Genomic DNA, 19,626 nt, shown 5'->3' on the forward strand with positions numbered 1-19,626 from the left:
GGTCTTCTTGAAGACTTGGAGTTCAGCTTTTCTTTGAGGAAAGAACAAAGAACGGCACAGAACTCATCCTTAAAAAAGGAAGATATGTTCGGAGTTTTGCCGACCGGATACGGCAAAAGTTTAAAGTTTAATCTATCAACTAGCTCAGCTACCTTCTTCGTTGCTCTGCCTGGTTCTAGCGCTATCCTATTACATGCAGAGAGAATTTGAAAGACAACCGTTTATCCTGCCCCTGGATTGAACTCCGTCAATGGTAAGTTCCCAGACCCAACATCTGGATGTGGGTCTGGCTTGTCAGGCTAGCTTTTATTAGTTTCATTTTATGATTTTATCTTACACACTCACCACACTTTTTAAATTACATTTAATGTATTCATTTTGTAATACTTAATAAACATTTATTTATTTTTTTAAAACAGAATGTATTATTTACTTTAGTATATATTTGTAAAAATGACAGATACCCCTATTTAGTGTATGTGTTATGTGAGTATAAAGGCGCCGTTGGTACAGTGGATATAAACTTTCCACTGAAAAACAGCCGACGGAAATATTGTTATTTGGAGATAACGTTACTGTTATTGTGATTTAGTATTATAGTATGAAAATATTTGCCACAGTTAGGGGCGCCAGAGGGGGGTTGAGGCTTAATATAACAGGGGCACTGCCCCCCCCTCTAGAACCGTCAATGCTCTGGTTTCCTGTTTAAAGTTTACTTTCACTTTCCAGAGTTAGTGTTGCAGCTTTTCTCTCCGTGTGGAGCTCCACTGAAGGTAATTTAACTCTAATGTCTGTAACATTTGTCTCATGAACTCAAGCTGTGGTTAGTTTAATTTAAGAGCAGAAAGCTGCAGAGAAACCAACACAACTGGACTTGTGATGAACTAAAACTGGCGTCTTATTCACAAAGATCCACCGCCATGTGGTGTGGGTATCTGGCCGAGTTACTGTCTTATAGATCCTTTATTTCTGTCTTATAGATCCTTTATTTCTGTCTTATAGATCCTTTATTTCTGTCTTATAGATCCTACATTTATTTTCCTATATGTTATGTGTGTATGTGTGTGTGTGTGTGTGTGTGTGTGTGTGTGTGTGTGTGTGTGTGTGTGTGTGTGTGTGTGAGGAACAGTAAGTTTCTGTTTGATACTTTAACAACACGTTAGTCTTTGGTCTCTTCAGGGTTAGTTTCTGGCTCTGTAAAGTTAAATATAATGTTTCTACTTCACTTCTTATTTCCTGAGAAAGTTTGGACGACTCTTGTGTTGAAGATAAATCTCCATGTTGTAACATGAACTACTACAGAGGAGGTTTTAAATACTTTGCCAGGTGTTTATACGTCTGTCTGTCACAACCGTGAGGCTGCAGTCAGGAAACTTTACAGCTGTGTAGCTGAGATCTAAATGAAGGCTGAGTTTGAAGATGGGTGGGGTCTGAGCAAGGGGGGAGGAAGTAGGAGGGTAGGAAGTAAGGAAGGGCCAACTTTAAGCCCCTGGCCTGATTTGGCCGGTGTGAATCCATCATAAGATGGCCTCTAGTTATTTCCTTTCTCCTGCTGTCAGAAAACAAACCGTCGTCTCCACCAGCGTAAAGTCAGACACAACAGGACTCTACTGTTTCCTCTGGAACCTTTCAGAATAAAATGTAGAGACCTAAATGCCTCTGGTACTGTTGTAGTGATGTGTGGAGGAGGATGCACAGGACAGAAAGGTGAAATTGATTATCATAATGGAGTATTGTCTCCAGTAGAGGAAAGAAGGATGACATTAGTCCTGGAGTCTTGTCTCCATTAGAGGACAGAAAGATGACATTAGTCCTGGAGTCTTGTCTCCATTAGAGGACAGAAAGATGACATTAGTCCTGGAGTCTTTCCAATGTTCCTGTTCTCCCAGAAAGATAATGAGTGAAAGAGCAGGATGAGTAGAGAGCAGAAATTCTAGTTTCTCCAGCAGCTTCTGTTTCTGGAGATTAAAAAGTGGTCTTCCTCTCTTTCTAACAGGACCCATCAGAGACCAGACCCTGCTGAACCTGAACCTGAACCCATGAAGAGTGTCTGGTCAATGGAGACATCACAACTTTAAAAAAAGAACCGTAAGCGAGAGGAGAATAGAAATGGAGGAGAGGCTAGGTGAAATCAAGGAGAAAGGATTGATGGAAAGACTTGAATGGCAGAAGGAGAGAATAGCAATGGAAAGGGAAATTGAAATGCTAAGAAGAAGATTGAGGTAAGTTGTGAACATCCAGCAAACTGGAACGAGTCTCATTGGATGGAACTACGTCCCGTCTGGGTTGTTTTATGTCAGTCTCATGCACACTCCTTCAACTAAATTATACACTCTTCAAATAAATTGTTTTATTGTAGTTTTGTGGAAAGAAATTATTGTAGTTGATGACTGAAATGAGAATATTTTGTAAAGTTATTTCATGTCTCACTCAAAATATCTTTCTGTTCAGACATTTTGAAATATTATATTTAGATTTTTTTCATTTTTTCTGATTACAAAATATATTGTTATTGAGTTTTGGACAGAAAGTAAAGCATTATTGCATTTAATTGTTAATAATTAGGCCTACAGACATATTGATATTAATAGTATATTTTATGCAGGGAGAATTTAACTGAATATATGACCCTCAATAAATGTGTTTTTCCATCAGGACACAGCAGAGACCAGAGTCTCCTGAACCTGAACCTGAACCTGAACCCAGCTGTGTGTCCTTTAAGAGCGACCGGTCACAGGGACGCTTTATTAACTTTAAAGGAGACCAACCCTCTGCTGAAAAGCGGTAAGCTGTTAATATTATATTACTGAATCATGGTTTAACTTTTATGTATCCAGAGAAGTTTTAAGTTTATTTTCAGCATCTTTCTTCTTCACACACACACACACACATATATATATACAGTATATATATATATATATATATATATATATATATATATATATATATATATTCTCAAATCTGAAACCTGTACAGTTAAACCAGTCTTCAACTCTTGATTTTAGGTTAATTTTGGATCTGGTTTGGTCCAATATATTCTCTGGTGTTCTAGCTTTTTAAAACAGTTTTTTGTGTAGTTTATTGAACTTCTTTGTGTTAATATTGTTTAGTTGCTGCTTGTATCTCCAGCTGTTTTTGTGTCTGAATAATAAAAAGTGAATTTCCATCCCTGTTGGTCTAACTCTCTGTGTAACAGGATCCATCAAAGACCAGGCTCGGCTGAACCTGAACCCAGCTGTGTGTCCTTCAAGAGTGACCGATCACAAAAACGCTTTATTACCTTTAAAGGTCAACAACCCTCTGCTGAAAAGAGGTAAGCTGTTAATAATATTATAATATTGCTGATTCATGTTTTAACTTTCATGTATCAAGAGAAATTTAAAAAAAAAATTTCAGCATCTTTCTTCTTCACATATATTAACTAGTGCTGTCAAATGGTTAAAATATTTAATCACGATTAATCGCATTAATGTCATAGTTAACTCGCAATTAATTACACATTTTTATCAGGCGTCAACTGACAGCACTAGTTTTAATATTTATATTTTCACATCTGAAAGCTGTCCAGTAGACCAGTCTTCAACTGTTGATCTCAATTTCATATTGGACCTGGTTTAGTCCAATACTATCTGGTGTTTTAGCCCCATTAAAAAGCATTTTTAATCTCCCATAGCCATAGGGTAGGCTAAAAATCATGAATGGCTAAATTCTTCCCAAATGTTTTTCTCCAACTGGGAATACCAGGGTGATAGTTGGGATGGATGTGCCTCAGAGTGCCCATTCCAGGGTAACGTCATTTGCACATCTGATTTAATATTGTAATCAATACTTTAAGTCACAGGAAATTACCTTGTGTTTGTCTCTGTGTGGACAGACATGTTGTGAGCTAATTCTTCCTGATTCCTCCACAGAGTGGACCAGGAGAACTCAGAGGTTCCCAGTGGTCAGTCTGCCCAGCAGCATCAAACACACCTGGACTCCATATTTATGGTCTGTACATGTACAACAACTACTTTTACATCTATTCTGTTCACAATCATCTCCATGCTACACTATTCAGAACAGTGGATTGTCAGTCTGTCCAACATGGATCTGATGTTTGCTTCCATGATTTCAGTTTGATTTTGTCGTTCATATAATCTTTTGTTCAAGCTGTTGGAGGAGAAAATCGTCACTTTTGTGAAGAACGAGCTGAAGAAGATCCAGAAGGTTCTGAATCCAGATTACCCAGAATGCTTAGAGAGTCAGAGGGAGGAGGAGGATGAGGATGAAGAGCATAAAAGCAGCAGAGAGGCATTTCTGAAGATCACACTGCACTTCCTGAGGAGAATCAAGCAGTACGAGCTGGCTGATCGTCTGCAGAGCAGTAAGAGGATTTCTCTAAAGATTAACTTGCTGGACTAAATGGGACGTTTACTAACGTCTCCAGAAATGGACCAAAATATGTTCCTGTTTTATTTACAAAATTACTTAATGAGCTTTTTTGCTATGTATTCATTCAGGAAGTTTTGCTGGAGTTTGTAAACGTAAACTCAAGACTAACCTAAACAAGAAGTTACAGTGTGTTTTTGAGGGGATTGCTAAAGCAGGAAACCCAACCCTTCTGAATCAGATGTTCACAGAGATCTACATCATGGAGGGAGGGACTGCAGAGGTCAATGATGAACATGAGGTAAGACAGATTCAAACAGCGTCCAGAAAAACAGACACACCAGAAACAACAATCAGACAAGAAGACATCTTTAAAGCCCAACCTGGAAGAGATGAACCAATCAGAACAGTGATGACAACGGGAGTGGCTGGCATCGGGAAAACAGTCTTAACACAGAAGTTCACTCTGGACTGGGCAGAAGACAAAGCCAACCAGGACATCCAGTTCATATTTCCATTTACTTTCAGAGAGCTGAATGTGCTGAAAGAGAAAAAGTACAGCTTGGTGGAACTTGTTGATCACTTCTTCAGTGGAACCAAAGAAGCAGGAATCTGCAGGTTTGAAGAGTTCCCGGTTGTGTTCATCTTTGACGGTCTGGATGAGTGTCGACTTCCTCTGGACTTCCTCAACACTGAGATCCTGACTGATGTTACAGAGTCCACCTCAGTAGGTGTGCTGCTGACAAACCTCATCAGAGGGAATCTGCTTCCCTCTGCTCGCCTCTGGATTACCACACGACCTGCTGCAGCCAATCAGATCCCTCCTGAGTGTGTTCACATGGTGACAGAGGTCAGAGGGTTCACTGACCCACAGAAGGAGGAGTACTTTAGGAAGCGATCCAGAGACAAGAAGCAGGCAAGCAGAATCATCTCCCACATCAAGACATCACGAAGCCTCCACATCATGTGCCACATCCCAGTCTTCTGCTGGATCACTGCTACAGTTCTGGAGGACGTGTTGAAGACCAGAGAGGTACAAGAGCTGCCTAAGACCCTGACTGAGATGTACATCCACTTCCTGGTGGTTCAGTCTAAAGTGAAGAACATTAAGTATGATGGAAAATCTGAGACGGATCAACACTGGAGTCCAGAGAGCAGGATGATGATTGAGTCTCTGGGAAAACTGGCTTTTGAGCAGCTGCAAAAAGGCAACCTGATCTTCTATGAATCAGACCTGACAGAGTGTGGCATCGATATCACAGCAGCCTCAGTGTACTCTGGAGTGTTCACACAGATCTTTAAAGAGGAGAGAGGACTGTACCAGGACAATGTGTTCTGCTTTGTCCACCTGAGTGTTCAGGAGTTCCTGGCTGCTATTCATGTTCATCTGACATTCATCAACTCAGGAGTCAACCTTCTGTCAGAAGACAAAACAACATCTAGGCGAAATAATCCCTTCAGAGTCAAACCTGAAGTTAAATTTCTCCATCAGAGTGCTGTGGACAAGGCCTTACAGAGTCCAAATGGACATCTGGACCTGTTCCTCCGCTTCCTCCTGGGTCTTTCACTGCAGACCAATCAGAATCTCCTACGAGGTCTGATGACACAGACAGGAAGTAGATCAGAGACCTATCAGGAAGCAGTTGAGTACATCAAGACAAAGATCAGTGATGATCTGTCTTCAGAGAGAAGCATCAATCTGTTCCACTGTCTGAATGAACTGAATGATCGTTCTCTAGTGGAGGAGATCCAACGGTTCCTGAATTCAGGAAGTCTCTTCACAGATAAACTGTCTCCTGCTCAGTGGTCAGCTCTGGTCTTCATCTTACTGTCATCTGAAAAAGATCTGGACGTGTTTGACCTGAAGAAATACTCTGCTTCAGAGAAGGCTTTTCTGAGGCTGCTGCCAGTGGTCAAAGCCTCCAACAAAGCTCTGTAAGTGGGATTTATTCATCAACAAATACTCTGATATCTTTCAACAGGAATTGAATATAAATAAATTGTGTCCTTCCTGGTGTCTCTCCAGACTGAGTGGCTGTAACCTGTCAGAGAGAAGCTGTGAAAATCTCTCCTCAGTTCTCAGCTCCCAGTCCTCTAGTCTGAGAGAGCTGGACCTGAGTAACACTGACCTGCAGGATTCAGGAGGGAAGCTGATCTCTATTGGACTGAAGAGTCCACACTGCACACTGGAGACTCTCAGGTCAGATCAAAAACAATAATCTTTGAAAAAAACAGTATTGAAAAATACTTTGGAAACATTCAAAAAATGTGAATGTATCCAAAGTATTTTATTCTGATTTAGAATCACTTCATAAAGAATGAAATATGAACTGTAGCTGAGATCCACAAATAATCTATCTATAAATTGCAGGAACGTCTGTCTGTGTGTGTGTGTTTGTGTGTGTGTGTGTGTGTGTGTGTGTGTGTGTGTGGGTGGGTGTTAAGCACATATCTCTCGAACCGTTAGTCCGATGGATTTCAAACTTGACAGGTTTCTTGCCACGGGCACAAGTAAGTGCAGTGCCAAGTTTGCCATTGTTTGGATAAGAAACGCAAAATATATCATTAAATATATAGGAAAAAGAAGCACATATTGGCTTTTGCCGCTCTAGCCGCCTGCCACTCCCCCTCTCGCACTGCTTGCAAACACTGACTGAGCACCTGTTTGTGTTGTGACTCACTCTACACCGTCTCTCTCTCTCTCTCTCTCTCTCTCTCTCTCTCTCTCTGCGCACACACACACACACACACACACACACACACACACATAGGTTCTGGTGTTTGATGTTCGCAGATATGTGCTGTTTAGCTCTCATAACGGGCCAGGTGGGTAGCGCACTGCCATGAGTCATGACGCTAATGTCTGAGTACTCCACATATTCATTGTGATATGTTGTGATTAAATTCTGAATCTGCAACGTTCTCGGTCAGGTAAATCTGCAAGTTAGTACTACCACCTGGGGTCTCTCTTTCTTCCTCTGTCTGCGCACACACAAACGGTCCGGTTCTGGTGGTGATTAGATATGTGTTTGTGTGTCTCTCTCTCTCTCTCTCTCTCTCTCTCTCTCTCTCTCTCTCTCTCTGTCTTCGCACACACACAAACGGTCCGGATCTGGTGGTGATTAACACAGATATGTGCTGTTTAGCGATCATAACGGGCCAGTGGGTAGCGCACTGCCATGAGTCTATGACGCTAATGTCTGATTGCTCCACATTTTCATTGTGATATTTTGGGATTACATTCTGAATCTGCAATGTTCTGTGTCAGGTAAATCAGTAAGTTAGTAGTAGGGTATACAGGGGAGTTGGATTTGAAGTGGTTTCAGGTCCTTCTCTAAGTAATTTTGGGGTAGGCTACAATTTGGTTTTGATGAATTCTACAAGCAGCAATACCACAGGCCAAGTAATCGCTCGTTCTAAACAGGTACATTTCCAATGGGCACTGCACTAGTTTATATTTTAATATTATGTGACGTTGATTAATGGACGTTTGTTTATTTCTGATTATACAAGAAGTAGATCCGACCAGACAACCTGATTGGTCAGGTTATATTGTGTAATATTGCTTAATTCAGTCATGATTAATTATCATGTTTCCACCTTGTTTGGAGTAGAGCAGCAGATATTTAACCCTTGTGTTGTCCTTCGGGTCCCAGTGACCCGAAGAACAACACAAGGATTATGTACTTCCGTTTACTTTGTTGAGAATTGCTCTTTAAACCCTGTTTCTTGTTAAGTAAGTAAAGTTTATTTCTAGAACACATTTAAACACAGTTTAAGCTGACCAAAATGCTGTACAAACAAGAACTAAGGTGCTGTATTAAACCTTGTTTAGAGAGCAATTCTCAACAAAGTTAACGGAAGTACATAATCCTTGTGTCCCGAAGGACAACACAACATGCTGAGAAGGGATTTCATATACTCACCAAAAGTCCAGACTCAACATATAAACACAATCGTTATTCGTCTTCTTCTATGACATTTCTCTAAACTTTAAGCTTTATTCAATTTAAACCGCCCTTCTCATGTCAGGATTTAAAATTTAGCAATTTGGAAATATTTTAATGTTTCCAAAGCATTTTGTTCTTATTAATAATATGTCGCAAAGCACAAAGTATGAAATATGACTATGGCATTTTTTTTATCTTATGTGAATTTGAATACTGGATGTCTTTTTACTCCTCATTCAGTCACAATTAGTTATCATGTTTCCAACTTGTTTAGAAAATGGATTTTACATTCTGTATCACCAAAAGTCCAGACTTAATATTTAAACACAATCGTTATCTGTCTCCTTCATTACCATCCCTCCAACAAAGCTCTGTAATTGTGATGTATTCATCATTAAATACTCTGCTATCTTTCAACAGGAGTTAAATATAAATAACTTGTGTCCTTCCTGTTGTCTCTCCAGACTGAATGGCTGTAACCTGTCAGAGAGAAGCTGTGAAGATCTGTCCTCAGTTCTCAGCTCCCAGTCCTCTAGTCTGAGAGAACTGGACCTGAGTAAAAATTACCTGCAGGATTCAGGAGGGAAACTGATCTCTGTTGGACTGAAGAGTCCACACTGCACACTGGAGATTCTCAGGTCAGATCAACAACAATAATCTTTGAAAAAAACTGTATTTTATTCTGATTTAGAATCACTTCATAAAGAATGAAATATGACGTGTGGCTGAGATCCACAAATAATTAATATTTTAATATTATGTGACTTAATGGACATTTTTTTATTTCTGATTATACAAGAAGTAAATCCGACCAGACAACCTGATTGGTCAGCTAGACATTTAGAACATACTCAAATTAGCATGACAGCACACCCTGTCGTGCCAATAAAGACGATAAATCAAACCCTGTCATGTAATATTGCTTAATTCAGTCATGATTAATTATCATGTTTCCACCTTGTTTAGAGTAGAGCAGCAGATATTTAAACATGCTGAGAAGGGATTTCATATACTGTATCACCAAAGGTCTAGACTCAACATATAAACACAATCGTTATTTGTCTTCTTCTATGACATTTCTCTAAACTTTAAGCTTTATTCAATTTAAACCGCCCTTTTCATGTCAGGATTTAAAATTTAGTAATTTTGAAATATTGTAATGTTTCCAAAGCATTTTGTTCTTATTAATAATATGTCGTAAAGCACAAATTATGGAATGTGTCTATGGCATTTTCTTTTAAATCTTAATTGAATTTGAAAACTGGATGTCTTTTTACTCCTCATTCAGTCGCAATTAGTTATCATGTTTCCAAATTGTTTAAAAAATGGATTTTACATTTTATATCACCAAAAGTCCAGACTTAACATTTAAACCCAATCGTTTTCTGTCTTCTTCATTACTGCCCCTCCAACAAAGCTCTGTAAGTGTGATTTATTCATCAATAAACACTATGCTATCTTTCAACAGGAGTTAAATATAAATAATGTGTGTCCTTCCTGTTGTGTCTCCAGACTGAATGGCTGTAACCTGTCAGAGAGAAGCTGTGAAGATCTGTCCTCAGTTCTCAGCTCCCAGTCCTCTAGTCTGAGAGAGCTGGACCTGAGTAACAATGACCTGCAGGATTCAGGAGGGAAGCTGATCTCTGTTGGACTGAAGAGTCAACACTGCAAACTGGAGACTCTCAGGTCAGATCAAGAATAATAATCTTTGAAAAAAAAACAGTATTTAAAAACAATTTAGAAACATTCAAAAATGTGAATGTTTCCACAGTATTTTATTCTGATTTAGAATCACTTCATAAAGAATGAAATATGAACTGTGGCTGCGATCCACAAATAATTAATATTTTAATATTAATGGATATTTTTTTTATCTCTGATTATACAAGAAGTAGATCCGACCAGACAACCTGATTGGTCAGCTAGACATTTACAACGTACTCAAATTAGCATGACAGCACACCCTGTCGTGCCAATAATGACGTTAAATCAAACCCTCTCGTGTAATATTGCTTAATTCAGTCATGATTAATTATTATGTTTCCAACTTGTTTAGAGTAGAGCAGCAGATATTTAAACATGCTGAGAAGGGATTTCATATACTGTATCACCAAAAATCCAGACTCAACATACTGTATAAACACAATTGTTATTTGTCTTCTTCTATAACATTTCTCTAAACTTTAAGCTTAATTCAATTGAAACCGCCTTTCTCATGTCAGGATTTAAAATTTAGCTATTCAGAAATCTTTTAATGTTTCCAAAGCATTTGTTCTTATTTATATGTCGTAAAGAAGTATAAAATGTGGCTATGGCATTTTTTCATTAAATCTTATGTGAATTTAAATACCGAATGTGTTTTTACTCCTCATTCAGTCACAATTAGTTATTATGTTTCCAACTTGTTTAGAAAATGGATTTTACATTATCTATCACCGAAAGTCCAGACATAAAATTTAAACACAATTTGTATCCGTCTTCTTCATTACTGTCCTTCCAACAAAGCTGTTTTATTCATCAATAAATACTCTATCTTTCCACAGGAGTTACATATTAATAACTTGTTTCCTTCCTGTTGTCTCTCCAGACTGAATGGCTGTAACCTGTCAGAGAGAAGCTGTGAAGCTTTGTCCTCAGTTCTCAGCTCCCAGTCCTCTAGTCTGAGAGAGCTGGACCTGAGTAACAATGACCTGCAGGATTCAGGAGGGAAGCTGATCGCTGATGGAATGAAGAGTCCACACTGCACACTGGAGACTCTCAGGTCAGGATTCATTAACCCATTCAAACCAATTAAAATTTAAAATCTGACTAACTTTAGTTGATAAAACCGGTGCTTTGAATCTGTTGATACGATAAACTTGGGCAGTAGTTATTCATTATATATCTTTTTCATTGTTTATATTTGTTGTTAAATAATTAAATGGAACAGATGATTTTAAAGGTGTATTCTAAATCTGAACCAAAATGTACCTGGACAACAAATAAACAAAATTAAAAAAAATCGCTCCACGTGTTGACAGAGGGTTCCTGTATGTTGTTCTGTATGTGTGCAGTCTGTCAGGCTGTCTGATCTCAGAGGAAGGCAGTTCTTCTCTGGCCTCAGCTCTGAGCTCCAACCACTCCCATCTGAGAGTGCTGGACCTGAGTTACAATCATCCAGGAGACTCAGGAGTGAAGCTACTGTCAGCGGGAATGGAGGATCCAAACTGGAGACTGGACACTCTCAGGTACAAACAATGATGAAGAAAAAGGAGATATTTGTGTAGTACTGAAGGCCCAGGTGTAAAATACATGGCCTGCCACTGCAGTAGATAAACTGCTGGTTGCTATGGACGCTGCTGTCGCTGAACCCACGGATCTAGCATGTTGTTTGTATCATATGTGTTTACATGGACATGAATATTCCAGTTATGAGGATTATCCTGTTTTTGATCATATTCAGGATGTGATGTTTAGGCTACATGTCACACAGAGAAATCAGTTAATTCACATCTCCGTACATGCTCACTATCATCATTTTTTTTCCAGTAGCCTTAAAAGTAGTTTAAAATCCCCTAGTGGGATCAAACTGGACAGTTTTAGACCCTAGTACAGTGTATTCCAGGTTGAGCTCTTTCTCTCTCTCTCTCTCTATCTCTCCCTTTCTCTCTCTCTCTCTCTCTCTCTTTCTCCCTCTCTCTCTCTTTCTCTCCCCCTCCCTCTCTGTCTCTCTCCCTGTCTCTCTCACTCTCTGTCTCTGTCTCTCTCTTGCTCTCTCTCTCTTTCTCTCCCTCCTGCCTCTCTCTCTCTCTCTCTCTCTCTCTGTCTCTCTCTCAAATTTCAAATTCAAAGAGACTTTATTAGCATGACCATATTGACATACAGTATTGCTAAAGCACATAAACAGGGAAACATGTTACACATATACATCCAGTTGTACAGTAGGATGCAGACAATAAAACATTAGGTTAACATTTGTCATGTCAACAACAATATCTTCTACTCTTTCTCTCTCTCGCTTTCTCTCCCTCTCTCTCTCTTTCTCTCACTCTGTCTCTCTCTTTCTCCCTCTCTTTCTGTCTCACCCTTTCCCTCTCTCTCTCTCCCTCTCTCTATCTCTCTTTCTCTCCCCCTTTCTCTCTGTCTCTCTCTCTGTCTCTCTCTTCCTCTCTCTCTCTCTGTCTCTCTCTGTCTCTCTCTCAAATTTCAAATTCAAAGAGACTTTATTAGCATGACCATATTGACATACAGTATTGCTAAAGCACATAAACAGGGAAACATGTTACACATTTACATCCAGTAGTCCAGTAGGATGCAGACAATAAAGCATTAGGTTAACATTTGTATAAAGGCAACAATCATGTCAACAAAATGTAACAATATGAACAAAACTGATGGATATGAGCAACAACATGAAAACAAGGATATTACAGGTGTGTATGTGTGTGTGTGTGTTTTTGTGTGTCTTTGTGTCTGTGTGTGTGTGTGTGTGTGTGTGTGTGTCTGTCTTTGTGTCTGTGTGTGTTGTGTGTGTGTGTGTGTGTTGTAGGTAAAGACATTCTGCTGCTAGACTGCAGATCTCTGGGTGTTCTCCCAGCAGGATCTGCATTTTATTGATGTTCGTTATTTGGTCAAATGTAGGGTGTTTGTGTTTGAATTTGGGGAAATATTTAGTTGGGACTGGCTGCAACAGAACTGTTCATTCTGTCAGGAAGTGCAGCTCTGTCTCGACTTTGTCTCTCTTGCACAGCTGGCAGAAGCTCTCCTCTTTGGGGAGCCATGACTGTTTGTAGCGGCCGGTCTGGATGTCCAGGTTGTGCTCACTGAGTCTGTACTTGGTCAATGTAGTTATAAGTTTAGTATCAGTAACTGTGGTCAGGTAGTCTGCCACACTGTACTCTCTCGTAAGGGACAGATAGCACTGTACTATCTCTTTAGGGACAGATAGCTCTGTACTCTCTCTTTAGGGACAGATAGCTTTGTACTCTCTCTTTAGGGACAGATAGCTCTACATTTGAGGGCACTCTTCCCTTTGCTCAGCTATTGGTGTTGCAGGGTTTTCTGCTGATAGGAGTGGGGGTCACTGTTTTTTAGATGTAGCCAATATTTGATTGCACGTTTTTGAATTTTGATGAATGATGGGAATTGGCCTAATTCAGCTCTGCAGGCATTGTGGTTTTTCTGTGCACCTGTAGGATGCTTTTACAAAACTCTAGATGCAGGATTTCAACTGTTTTTTTGTCCAAATAGGCCGAATTCTGGTAGGAAATAGGACCCCACACCTCAGGAGAATTGGATCTATTACAGATTCTAATCATTTGATCCAGATTCTAATTGGGATTTTAATGTACATTGGACTTTTTATTGCGTAAAATGCCCTGCGTGCTTTCTCTCTCAGCTCCATTATCGCTGGGTTAAAACTTCCAGTGGAACTTATTTTCAATCCTAAATAATTGTAATCTGTACAGTGGTCTAATGTATGTGTTCACAGATGCCTCGGTAATTATTTAGGTCAGATTTATCTCCAGATTTGTATATTGGTGTGATGAGACCATGATTCCAGATGTCAGGGAAGTAACCTACACTCAGGATCAAATTAAAGAGTTTCAGAATGGCCAATTGGAATTGTGGGCTTGTGTATTTCAGCATTTCGTTCATGATGCCATCGAGCCCACTGGCTTTTGGGGGTTTTAGTGCCTGGAGTTTGTCTCTTAGTTCCTTTTCATTAATGGGGGAGTCGAGAGGATTTTTATAGCCGATTCTAGTTCATTCAGTTTGGTTATTATTTGGTTTTGATTTGGGTCTGTGTTCCTTGGTAGTAGCTCATAGAGTGTTTCAAAATGGCCAACCCTTATGTCTCCATTCTTTATCGCCAATTCTACAGGTTTGGATTTTTTGAGATTTTTCCATTTTTCCCAGAATTGGTTTGCATTTATGGACTCCTCAATTAATGTCAGTTGTTTGTGTGTGTCTTGGGCTTTTTTGATTATGAGTGTACGTGTGTAGTGTTTAAGTGTGGCACAGTAAAGAAGGCGTAAGTCTACATTTCCTGGATCTCTGTGTTTTGGTTAGATAATCGCCTAACATTTTGTCAAATTTTTTTACATTCTTTGTCAAACCAATTATCATCTTTGGGATTCTTAGGTTTATTTTTGGATAATTTCAATTGTGGTTTTTTTGCAGTTTGCACGATAATGTGATTGACATGTCTTACTGCATTATTTATGCCTTCTTGACTGTGTACATATGTGGTGTCCAGAAAGGTATCTAATAGTGTTTGAATTTCGGGTCAGCTGATTGCTTTCTGGAACTCTTCTGTGCTGTTTTCGGCCCATCTGTATGATTTCTTGATGTTAAATAGCTTAGTGGGCTGTGGGGTTGTGGTGTTGTTGGTCACTAACCTTCTGAGAAACACAGTAATTTAGCGATGGTCAGACAGAGGGTTCAGTGGTTTAACTGTGAATGCACTGAGAGAGAAAAGGTCTAAATCTGTTACCATGTAATCAACGGTGCTAGTATTTCTACCTAAAGAGTCTCTTCGTAACCCATCATTGACGATAGTTTTGTCCAAATATATGACTGTTACCTAGCTCTGTGTTGTAGTCAGGGAGAGAGCCAGTACGTGCGTTCAGGTCTCCACAGATTAGCACACTTCCCTGGGCATGGAAGCTGCAGATCTGCTCATGGAGAAGGGGGAAGATGTCTTCATCATAGTACAGGGAGTCACAAGGGGGAATGTATACAGCACACAGGAATATGTTTGAGGGTTGGTGATGCCTTGTTTTATTTTAAGCTTGTTCATATTTTATAGGGTGTGATGTACTTAGATATTTCAACTTTGTACCAGATAATAATCCCTTCTGAGTCCCTCCCTCTTTTAACAGTAGGGAGTTTGACTGATGACAGAATGATTTCTCTGTAGTTTGGGGGGCAGTGAGTGACAGAGCAGGGTCTAATGATGATGTTTGTGTCTTTGGTGTTGTCTTTGAATTCAGGGGTTTCACTTTTATATCCAAACAATGAAGAGTTAAGGCCCTGAATATTCCACATGGAGACAGTAAATGGCTTCATTGTTGGCAAATACAAATACAAATACAGTTTTAAAAAGAAATAAACGTAATAGTAGTTACTAGTTACTTAATTTAAGTTACACATATTCTAGATGGTATCTTCCGTTTAGCTATATGCAGATTAATTACAGGGTTACAGTATTTGAGAGACCGAAACAAATTATGAATTATTGTGTTGTGTGTTGAAATAAATAGACATCAAGTGGTTAAAATAAAATATGAAAAATAAAATAAATCGAGTAATAATAGCCTTATAATTTAAGACCTGAATTGAATAGTCCATCAACTAATTAAGATAAAACAGCCCTAATTAAAAGTGGATAACTTATAAAACTTGAGACTGTTATAAAAACACGTTATTCTTCTTAAAATAAGAATAGTGGTTATGACACCTTAGAGTCCCACTTAGCTGGTCACTCTGGAGCATATGAGACTGAGCAGGTGTTTGATCTCCCCCAGGTCTGCAGGGCTGCCAGCACTGGTTGGTGCGAGTGTCTCAGCGTAGCTCCTCTGCCCCGGGTGCTGAGCGTGGTGTTGGGCTGGGCCAGTAGGGTGGGGTCCAGGATGAGGCCTGGGGACTAAGGGTGGGGCAGGTCTCTGTCGGGCTGGTGCTGCTCTGGTCCTGGGGGGGTTGCCTTGTGTATAAGAAGGTGGAGGGTGATGGGGGCTGGGTCTGTGAGGTGGTGCAGGCTGTCCTGCTGCAGCTCCTCTCTTATAGCAGTGAGCTTTGTTCTCAGAGCTTCTCTGTCCTGCTGCAGCTCCTGGACCTCTCCTCTTAGCTCCTGTATGGAGGCCTTCATCTCGTTCCTCACCTGGCTGAGCTGGTCCCTTACGCCGCCTTCACACCGGCAGTTTGTCAATCTTTGGTTCTTAAGTCTTCATATTTGGGACATGTACATAGGAAATGTAATTCTGTTTCGATATCCTGGTGGCATTGTGTACAGACTCGCTCCTCTCTTGGTCTCCACACTTTTAAATGTCGACCTCTTTCAATTTCCAACTCATGGTCCCTGACTCTGGATTTTGGTAAAATTTGTATTTCTTTTGGTCTTTTTGTTCTGAGATATTAAGCCAATTGGATATCTCTGTTCAGGGACTGAGAAGAGAGGAGTTTGTGTTGTATTTTATTTTCATTTTGCCATTGTTCTGTACACTCGTCTTTTAATTTAGTTTCAAATCTTTTGATTGAAGACGGATTGTGTCTGTGGCGGCTCTGAGGCTCAGTGTACCTGTCTCTCTCTCTACCTGTCTGTCTACTACTGACTGTGTTTAGCTCAGTGTACCTGTCTCTCTCTCTACCTGTCTGTCTACTACTGACTGTGTTTAGCTCAGTGTACCTGTCTCTCTCTCTACCTGTCTGTCTATTACTGACCGTGTTTAGCTCAGTGTACCTGTCTCTCTACCTGTCTTTCTACTACTGATTGTGTTTAGCTCAGTGTACGTGTCTCTCTCTCTACCTGTCTGTCTACTACTGACCCTGTTTAGCTCAGTGTACCTGTCTCTCCCTCTCTACCTGTCTGTCTACTACCGACTGTGTTTAGCTCAGCGTACCTGTGAGCCAGCTGGTCGAGGGGGTGGACATCTGAACACTGCTGTCTCTCTCTCTCTCTCTCTCTCTCTCTCTACCTCTCTCTCTCTGTCTCTCTCTGTCTCTGTCTCTCTCTACCTCTCTCTCTCTTCCTCTCTCACTCTCTCTCTCTATCTATCTCTCTCACTCTATCTCTCTCTCTCTGTCTGTCTCTCTCTCTCTGTCTCTCACTCTCTCTCTCTCTCTCTCTCTCTCTCTTCTCTCTCTCTCTCTCTCCCTCTCTCCCTCTCTCTTTCTGAGTGATGTAATGCCCCCCCCCTCCTCCTTTCAGGGTGGAGCCTGCTGGAGTCAGATATTTGACACCAGGTCCATGGAGATGTAAGTGTGTTTTTAATTTCATTCATCAAACTGTGACATCACTCATTCAACCCTCTGATGTCATCATCAAAGTGCTGATTGGTTAATAACTGCAGCTGTGTTGTGTCTCCTTCTCTCCGTCAGATTCCTGTGAACTCACACTGGACACAAACACAGTGAACAGAGAACTCAAACTGTCTGACAACAACAGGAAGGTGACACGTGGGGAGTATCAGCCATATCCTGATCATCCAGAGAGGTTTGACTGTCCTCAGCTGCTGTGTAGAGATGGTCTGACTGGTCGCTGTTACTGGGAGGTCGAGAGGAGAGGAAGGGTTGATATATCAGTGAGTTACAGAGGAATCGGGAGGAGAGGAGACAGTAGAGACTGTTGGTTTGGATATAATGATCAGTCCTGGAGTCTGAGCTGCTATGATGGTCGTTACTCTGTCAGTCACAATAACAGAGTAACATCCATCTCCTCCTCCTCTGTCTCTGGTAGAGTAGCAGACATCTCCTCCTCCTCTGTCTCTGGTAGAGTAGCAGACATCTCCTCCTCCTCTGTCTCTGGTAGAGTAGCAGACATCTCCTCCTCCTCTGTCTCTGGTAGAGTAGCAGACATCTCCTCCTCCTCTGTCTCTGGTAGAGTAGCAGACATCTCCTCCTCCTCTGTCTCTGGTAGAGTAGCAGACATCTCCTCCTCCTCTGTCCCTGGTAGAGTAGCAGACATCTCCTCCTCCTCTGTCTCTGGTAGAGTAGCAGACATCTCCTCCTCCTCTGTCTCTGGTAGAGTAGCAGTGTATGTGGACTGTCCTGCTGGCTCTCTGTCCTTCTACACAGTCTCCTCTGACTCACTGATCCACCTCCACACCTTCAACACCACATTCACTCAGCCTCTCTATCCTGGGTTTGGGTTCTGGTTTCCTGGTTCCTCAGTGTCTCTGAGTCCTGTGTAGGACGGAGAGTCTCCTCCTGTTTCTCACTGCTGATCAGTTGAGTCTTTACAGGATCACACTTACAGAAATATTTCAGGTTATTGTTATGAACTAATGAATGAACTTTGTATAAAATAATTCAGAATGATTGAACAGATTCCTGGTGAACATTGTAAACTTGTTCCACTTCCAGTCCTTTAAAGATGGAAGCTGTGATCATGAAATTGTAGAAATGCCGTTGACTTGTGTCATGTTTAGTTTGGAGTTCTGTCTCTTTTCACAATAAAAGCATAAAGTTACTGTAAGAGTGTTTGTGGTCTTTCTGTTTAACTTTTACACACAATAAGATGTCTCGGTGTCCCAGAGGTCTTCCAGGTGGAGCTGCAGCGTGAAAAACCCTCCAATCAGAGCAGTCAAAAACGTAAGTCTTTCAATTTTTCATTTACATATTGTGTTGCGTTAAGGGAGCAGAGAGTCTTTTTGTTTTCTCTCCATGTTAGTTATCTGCTCAGCCAGCTGCTGTAACTTCACTCTTTACTATTAGTACTTTTACTGCAGTAACATGTCATCAATGTGACAGAAAAGCCGTTTGATTGTGTATGTTGGAGGTTTGATTCCCTCCCACATTAATCTGTTTGTGTTGAAGACTTCATTGTTGGTATCAGTGAGGAAAGAAGACAGAGGGGGAATGGATTTCATATTTTAGAAAACATGTTCAGCTTGTGTAATGAGTAGTCAGTGACTACAGTCATTCAATCTTTCTGTCAGTAATGGAGCATCAACAGCAGTCCAAATGTCATTTTATTGTGAAAATCTGCTTCTGTTGTAGCCCTTCCTGTCTGCTTCCTGACAGGTGGAGCTGAGACTCATAGAGAGGTGAAGTCCCTCACCTTTGGGTGGACATCATGGGATCTTAATTTGGAAAAAATATGAACTTAGTTTAGTGTGAAACCGCTCAGACGCACACAGGTACGATACACACACACATCGCAGCTTCAGCGAGACTTCATCCATGCGACTTTGAAGTGTGTAGTCTTTCTAATTACATATTTTCACAGTCTTATACTTCTTCAGTTTAACAATAAACTAGACTTTCTTGACTTGCAAAATTATCTATTAAACTGATGAATATCATATGTGTCATTCATGGCTCAAATCAAACGGGATCAATAATGAATTTTTCTTTCCCTGTTCGCTACCATTCATATTTTTTTAAAATATGGACCGGAAGTAGAAGGGCGTGACTTCGGCACTCTATTGGGGCAACACCTAAAGCAAAAAGTTGTTTTTTCAACATTTTTGGTGTTTTTTTATGGGAACATTACTCTATAAATACTTTAAAGTCCCACACTGATTGTTCATCATATGACCCCCTAAAGTTGGCTTTAAATTGAATCCTAAGTGGTTTTAAAAAGTTCTCAAAAGTTGTTCAAAAG

The 19,626-nt window shown here is 40.4% G+C and overlaps 1 protein-coding gene across 1 annotated transcript; it reads left to right on the top strand.

Moving 5' to 3' along the window:
• The first annotated feature begins 734 nt into the window (after positions 1-734).
• LOC114552969 (NACHT, LRR and PYD domains-containing protein 12) lies at positions 735-18,495 on the top strand. The gene is made up of 15 exons (XM_028574064.1): positions 735-773; positions 1,997-2,222; positions 2,656-2,784; positions 3,197-3,313; positions 3,912-3,990; positions 4,153-4,366; positions 4,503-6,306; positions 6,398-6,571; positions 8,786-8,959; positions 9,834-10,007; positions 10,909-11,082; positions 11,375-11,548; positions 17,230-17,332; positions 17,417-17,800; positions 18,041-18,495. Exons 2-15 carry the CDS (start codon positions 2,110-2,112, stop codon positions 18,209-18,211), a joined length of 3,984 nt encoding a protein of 1,327 aa, XP_028429865.1. The 5' UTR covers positions 735-773; positions 1,997-2,109; the 3' UTR covers positions 18,212-18,495.
• Positions 18,496-19,626: the final 1,131 nt, after the last annotated feature.

Source organism: Perca flavescens, chromosome 3 (genome assembly GCF_004354835.1).
Source record: "Perca flavescens isolate YP-PL-M2 chromosome 3, PFLA_1.0, whole genome shotgun sequence".
Lineage (NCBI taxonomy): Eukaryota > Metazoa > Chordata > Actinopteri > Perciformes > Percidae > Perca > Perca flavescens.

What these genes read in the sequence shown, in the direction of transcription:
- LOC114552969 (XM_028574064.1), top strand. Translation starts at nt 2,110, where the DNA reads ATGGAGGAGAGGCTAGGTGAAATCAAGGAGAAAGGATTGATGGAAAGA. An exon ending in GGCTGATCGTCTGCAGAGCA is followed by an intron (nt 4,367 to 4,502) that starts GTAAGAGGATTT and finishes GTATTCATTCAG; the next exon opens with GAAGTTTTGCTGGAGTTTGT. An exon ending in TGCACACTGGAGACTCTCAG is followed by an intron (nt 11,083 to 11,374) that starts GTCAGGATTCAT and finishes GTATGTGTGCAG; the next exon opens with TCTGTCAGGCTGTCTGATCT.